The following is a 7,290-nucleotide window of genomic DNA, read 5'->3' as shown; positions in this document are numbered from 1 at the left end:
AAGGGTTCAATATCATCGAAAGAGGTAACCGTTCTCGCCCCCGCTCCCATTGCTGCCATTAGGACTCATAATCACCGCTGCTTCCGATATCATAGCTTAAATGTTGAAATTTACTTGTTTAAAGCTTTAAAAGAGGCCCTAAATATTATTATTCTGGCCTACAAATTGGAAAATGGAGGAACACTTACAAGTTAAAGTTACCCCTTAAACATATCAAATTGTACACTGAAGTTGAGCTCATTTTATACTGATAGTTTCTCATGTAAATGATTTAGTCGTTTTTTTTTGTTAACAGGAACCTGCATTTGCTCCAGTACAAATCGCCTGATATATTTCCGACGTTTTTTCCAGGATATTTGAGATTTTATTTTATTTGTTCAGAAATAGAAGAATTGTGCAGCTAATCCAATTTAATAGCGCAGCCGTTGACAATACGTCCACAATAGATAGAACCTTTTTTGTGCCCTATAAAATTATGAACATTTATTCACATCACCATATTCGATCTAAAATCAACAGTTCTCGAGTAATTTTAAAAAACATGTTATTGTTTAACACTTTCCAGAATTTCGGAATTTTGCCGTGCACGTATGTTTGGGGACTTTTTAGAATATCTTTATAAAGCCATTCCCAACGTATCTGCGATAAAAAATGCTACTTTTACGAATTTTTTTCTCATATCCTTCATTGACTGGACTATTAGTAATTTCAGAGAATTTTTCGCGTAATTCAAATATTGTCTTTTCAAATATCGTATATCTAAAGAGAAAATGAGAAGTTTTTTGAGAGCAGGAAAAAGGGGAATTTGCAGAAAAAGGGGAAGACTGTGCACTCTGAAATAGTTAAATACCGGTAAAAATAATTTAAAAAATATATATTTTAAAAGTTATAAAAAATTTTGTTGAAATGACTTGAAACTTATAAAATCCCTTAAAATTTTTGAAATGATTGCAGGTCCTATAAAATTTCTTAAATCTTGTGTAGTTCTTTGACATCTCTTGATAACTTGTAAACCTCTTGAAATTCTTTTCAATCCTTTAAAATGACTTCAATCTTTAAAATCCTTTGAACTAGCAAAACATTTCAAATTTTGTACTTTCTTTCATATTACTTCAAATTGTTGAAATTCGTAGAAAACCCTTGAAATTTAATTCATACCCTGAAGTTCTCTAGAAATTCGTTCAAATTTTTGGAAGTCGTAAAAATCCATTAAAATAAGTATAAATTATTTGAAATTCCTTGAATATAAAATAAAATGAACGTATGCATTAAAGTTCTCTACAAACTAAATTTTTGAATTCCCTAAAAATCCTTAAATCCTGTGAAATTCTTTGAAATACTTCCAAATTTAGTTCTCTAGAGATCGTTTCAAATCCCCTGATTGTAAATTCAGCTATTCTTTATCATTACAGTTATATATAAAACAGTTAAAATCTCTACAAATCTTTGAATTTCAATAAAATCCTTTAAATCTTCTGAAATCTCTTGAAATTTAATTTATTTGACAAAGTCCCTTGGAAAGTCCTTGAAAAAGTTCCTTTGGAAATCGTAAAAATCCTAAATAATATTAATAAATAATAAATTAATTATATTGTTAACATTAATCCATTAAAATAAGTAATAATCATTTGAATTCCATTGAATATAAATTAAATTTATTCATTAATTGTCTCCAGAAAAAAATGTCTTGAATCCGTAGAAATCTTTGAAAGATTTGGAATCCCTTGCAATTTAATTTAATTTATTTTCCAATGTTTTATAGAAATCGCCAAAAATATTTGGACATCTTTCAAAATTCTTTTAAATCACTTAAAATTCTTTGGAATCCCTTAAATTTCCCAGAAATATTTGGAAATCTTAAACAATTTCAAACGTTTGTAAACTGCTTGACAATCGTGAAAATATTTCTTAATCTTTTCAAAGCCGATGAAATCCATCGATTGTAGTTTCTCTTATTTCTTTGCAATTATTCTTTCAATGTTTTAACATTACATACTTATTTCTATACTCACTTTCATATAATGATAGTCTTATAATTTTTTTTTTAATGATGATTTTTCTCGAATTGTGAAAAATTATAAGAAATTCATTACAGGAAAATCACTATAGATATAGATCGATCCTGAATTTTCGATATTTTTTTCGTAATGGGGGATTAAAAGAGATTGAATGAGATTGCAGTGTACATCAGAAGCAGGAGTAATTGGCCGTTCGGATCAATTTTGATTCTTTTTTAATTGGTAGTATTTAAATTTAAATGATTTCTTTGCAGTGGATTAAATGTTTGGCAACCCGAAATAATAATATAAAGATTACTTTTAAATAGGGAATTTCTGAAGACTCACTTTCGAAATTGACTATAGAGTCAATCTGATCAATGTAGCCGTTCATTCTCCCTTCTGTGATCATCTGGCTTGCAATCTTCTCAGCCTTGGTTGGCGGGATCTCTAAAAGAGCACCAAGCTCCTCGAAGGTTATATTGTTGTAGAGTTTGCTAGCGGACAATAAATTGTGCTCGATAACTGCCCGGTCAAGAATCGTGGATCCGAGACCATCTGTCGTACAAGCTTTCTGATGAGGCTGCAAAAATTCTTCAAACTCTTGAAGCTCAGATCGACGGATTATGCGGTCTAAATACATCTTTTCCAGAATCGAATAGGCAGGTAATTGCTGACATCGCTCGTCCTTGAAAAGAGTCGCGAGCATACGACTTCTTTGCTGACCTGAACGTTACCATTTTTTGTAAATATTTATTCAAGTTTTTGGAAAAATTCATTTTCAGGGTGAACGTTGGACTGAGATACCAAAAATGGAAGTTAAATTTTCAGTTGAAAACATTTATTAAAAAAAAAAAAAAACAAAAAAAAACACGAGATTTCAAAACAATAGATACATGTTTAACCAGAGATGAAATTTTGACAAAAGTGACGAATCTTCAACTAGAAAAATGGATTTTTAATAAAGTAATTCAACTTTCAACTAAGTAGTTGAACTTTCAACAGAGAAAAGACGAATTATCAACAAAAAAGGTAATTAATATTTGACGTTTCAATTAAAAAGGATTTTAATTTTTAATAAGAAACAGTTCAAATCCACAAAAAAGATGATGTTTTAAAGAAATGGTTGAATCCTCAAACCAAACAAATTAATTTTCAATTATTTTTTTTTTTCAAAGTAGAATCTTTAATTTTTTAGTTAAAAAAAATTTGTTTCGACAAATAGAAAAGTGCATTTTTAACACAATAGTTGACATATGCAACCGGAGATCAATTTTAAAGTGAAATGATAAATCTTTAACTAGAAAAATTAATTTTAAACAAAGCAGTTGAATTTTCAACAGAAAAAATTATGAATTTTCAACGAAAAGGGTAAGTAATAGTTGAAGTTTCAATTAAAAAGGATTTTAATTTTGAATATGAAACCATTAAATTATACAAAAAACATGATGTTTTAAAGAAATGGTTGAATCCTCAAACTAAAAAAATTAATTTTCAATTTAAAAAATTTAAAAAAAATCATTTTCAACTAAGTAGTCACATTTTAAACAAACAAGACTAAATTTCGACAAAAAGGACGAATTTTCAGGGATATCAAGAAATTGTTAAATAATAAAAAATAATAAACAAATGGAAATAATTTTATTTGATGAAAACATTGTTTATGTTATTTTTATTTAATTGATTAGATTCGGGAATTGTATAATTCGAAAATTTTCCTGTGTCGACGATTGCATAGTGTCGGGAATATTCTATAATGTTGGCAATTTTATTTTTCGGGATGTTTAAGTCGTTTCGCTGAATTAAGACTTTAAACGTTGTAATTTTAATTGGTCCATTAAAAATAAATTAATTCGTAAGTGAAAGTGTTGATCTTTGATGTATAAATAACAATTTAATGATTATTAATTTGAAACGACGTAAAATAATTTATCTTCTATTTAAAAAAATGTTTAGTTTTGTTTCTAATTTAAAATTGCTTAAAATGCTACGATTTTGAACATTTACAAATTTATTGATTAATTTATATTTTTAAACCAGAAATCTATGAATTTTCCAATTTATAAGTTTTAAAAATTTCCAGTTTAACAGCATTTGATTTGAAATTGCTCACTTGCAAAGCGTTAAAACCTCCCATTTTTATTTTAAGTTTCAATTTTAAATGTTTATAATTCAAGATCTTCACTCAGAGTGCTTTAATTTACAGTTCAGTTTTTATTACTTCAAATGGAAAAAAAATCATACCTGCGGATGCGAGGACGGTGCAAATAAGAGCATTTTTCAGGGCAGTCATCCGTTCATCTTCGTGGATGATGGATCTGTACGAAAGCTCATTGTATCGAGCAGCAGCTTCGATGAATTTCCTTCTGTAATCTAAAACTCGGGCGTAACAAACTTTGTAATAGATTTGCAGTTGTTCATTTTTCGATTCGGCCTGGAAAAATAATGATAGACTTACTTCAGAGATAAAAAATAGTTTCAATGGTGACATAATTTAAACAAATATTTTCGAAGTAGCGGAATGAATTTTTTTAAAATAAGCTTTTATGTATATAAATCATAAAGACCTCGGATAGACTTGAATACTTTTCTGTCTTATGAAATTTTGAAAAATGTATTTCTTTAGAGTAAAAATTACAGATAAAGAACTCCAATTAGTAATATTTATGTCTGTCTTAACGAAGAAAGTAGGATTCAACCCTACACACATACTAAAATTAAATTGATGGCTTTGGAATCTGTAGAGATATTTTGAATTTCTAAAAGACTTTATTATGTAAATTTTAAACCTAAGGTGTAGAAGCTTTTTAATTCAATTTCTTTTGCTAGGGTCGGTATAGAATTTTGATTTTCAAATTGCATGTTTTTACAGCTATTTCAAAGATGATTTGAAAAATTCTAAACCTTACGGTGACATTTCCATCCGAGAAAAATGTAGATACTTTTATGATAAGAGAAAAATATCAGTATATTATTAATGAAGAATAATCACAGTAAATGAAACTAATTACACTCGAAAACATTGGCAAGGTTAAGGAAAATTAATTTCTACTTCACTAATTCCAATAAATTTAATGGAAACGCTATAAATTTAATTTTGTAGTATTTATGTATCACACGAATGTATAAAAATAAATTAAGTTCCTTATCTTAATTATTCAAATTTATATTTTAAATGCATTTTGAAATTGGATTGCCTCGATTAAAAAATATTCATTTATAGTTTCAATTTTAAATAATTTATTTTTATGTTCAGTTGTTCGATTTCAATCAACATTTTTCATAAACTTGAATCCTTTTTAATTTAATGTTTATTAATTTGGGCAGAAATTCTAATTTGAAACTTTTTATATTCATAAAGAGTGAATGCTTTTATTTAGTAATGTTTGCGCTAAGCTTTTTTTTTTAATTTGAACCCTTCCAAATATATATTTTTTAAACAAGGAAGTTATAGTCAAATTGCTGACTTTAAAACGTTCAATTTTCGGACATATTTAATCAAAATATTCAACCAATAATTGTTACAAATTACAAATCGATTAATTTTGAAAGATTTTACTTCTAAAAGTCGAATGTGGTGTAAAATCCAAAGCCTAAGATGAAAAATAATAAAGAATAGATGAATTTATAGAATTTTTCAACTCAATCTTGTACATGAAATGTACAAAAAAGGATAAATTTTAGTCACGACGACTCTTTCCTGATATATATTTCTGTACATGAGATGGTAGACAATTTATTAGAGCAAATCATCGAATTTCGAATTTTTTAAAAAAAGATACGTAAAGAAATGGTATAGATTACGAAAACTGGAAGAATTAAGAACCTGTAGGAGAGATGCTCTGTTTATGAAGGCCTCGGCTTGAATAGGATCGTCGTCCTCTAAATAGAGTCGAGCTATCTTGAGGTACGTTTCGAGCTTATAATCTACTGTGTATTGTCTGCAAATAATCATAATTTTTTGGTAATAATAATATTGATAGTAGGATATAATTATATAATTATTGAAACTTACTTTTGACCAGTTTCTAGAGGAATACCAACGAGGACATTTGCAGCTTCTCGCCAGTTTTGGTTACGTTCATAAATATCGGCCAAGTGTTGTCTAATACTAGCTACCTGCTCCTCGAATGAAATCACTCGAGGTTGAACCTGGAATTCGCAAGGAGAGGAATATAAAAAATTCAGGAATTTATAAAATAAATTTAAAATTACAATTATATAAAATTGTTAATAACAATATAATAATATTGACGTGGGTACTATTTTTAATTTAATTTAAACCGCTTTAAATTTCCACCTTTTTAAGTAGAAATATTTCATTTTCAAACAGATGGATCAATTTTTAACCAAATAGTGTAATATCTAAGAAATATCAGTTTTAACAAAAATGGAATAGTCCAATTTTCAGTTGAAACAATTAATTTTCCACAGATTTTCTAGGTAGGCTAGACACCCCGTATAAGAATGTGGAGAAAATGATAAAAAAATTGACTTACTTTATCTAACGTGAAGTGTGAAACTGCTTTCGAAATCTCATCTGGTAAATTCAAGAGACGACTACTCACATCCGTAAGTACCTGTCTCGAAATCACCAAACTAACATTCTCGTTCACGACTGAAAATAATTAATTTGCGATTTAACTTCAAAACCTCAAACATTTATAGACATGTTTCAAACAATTGTTTCTTTTAAACTACAAGTTTCTCATACAAAACTTCTTTCTAACTGAACAAAAAATCATCAGAAATGAAACGAAAAAAAAACGTACAAAATCATTCATTTTTTTATACACTGAAATTTTAATAAAGAAAGTTGTAACAAATGTTCTTTTTATATTTTTAGAAATCAGTCATGAATATGCTTTTATGGATGCAAACACTTATGAAAATAGCTTCTCGTTCAAAAAATGTAAATACTTTTTCACACTATGTTAAAAAACAATGAAAAACTTCGTACTTTGGAAAGAGGCCAAATAAATGATAGGGAGTAAATCAAAATACAGGGAAATAATAATCGAGGCTCAGGAACTTACTAGCTTCGATGAAGACCTTCAACGTGTCTACGAGTTCCTCGCCGGATGATGAGACTATCGCATCTAAAATCGCTCGGTACCTGAAATAAAAAATGAATCATTAAATACGCAGATTATCGTAAGATAAATAATAACTTACTTGTCGGCTTGATCCTTATGAGAACCTCCTGAATGTACTAAATTCACGAGTTGTTGACGTACCGAGGCCACTGTGACCACCATCTTTTCCGAATTTTGCTCGTTTTGCTAACCATAAA

The 7,290-nt window shown here is 28.3% G+C and overlaps 1 protein-coding gene across 1 annotated transcript in view; it reads right to left on the bottom strand.

Moving 5' to 3' along the window:
• LOC117180027 (COP9 signalosome complex subunit 4) overlaps positions 1-7,255 on the bottom strand; it is a 22,096-nt gene extending 14,841 nt beyond the window's left edge. Inside the window, exons 1-7 of the mRNA XM_033372309.1 lie at positions 7,173-7,255; positions 7,034-7,113; positions 6,497-6,615; positions 6,013-6,149; positions 5,824-5,938; positions 4,242-4,431; positions 2,346-2,723 (exon numbers count right to left, since the gene is read on the bottom strand). Of these exons, the coding sequence (XP_033228200.1) occupies positions 2,346-2,723; positions 4,242-4,431; positions 5,824-5,938; positions 6,013-6,149; positions 6,497-6,615; positions 7,034-7,113; positions 7,173-7,255 (1,102 nt within the window). The remainder of the gene's footprint in view (positions 1-2,345; positions 2,724-4,241; positions 4,432-5,823; positions 5,939-6,012; positions 6,150-6,496; positions 6,616-7,033; positions 7,114-7,172) is intronic.
• Positions 7,256-7,290: the final 35 nt, after the last annotated feature.

The sequence above is a fragment of the Belonocnema kinseyi genome, chromosome 9, assembly GCF_010883055.1.
Source record: "Belonocnema kinseyi isolate 2016_QV_RU_SX_M_011 chromosome 9, B_treatae_v1, whole genome shotgun sequence".
In the NCBI taxonomy this organism is placed as follows: domain Eukaryota; kingdom Metazoa; phylum Arthropoda; class Insecta; order Hymenoptera; family Cynipidae; genus Belonocnema; species Belonocnema kinseyi.
This window is presented reverse-complemented; position numbering and strand designations above follow the sequence as displayed.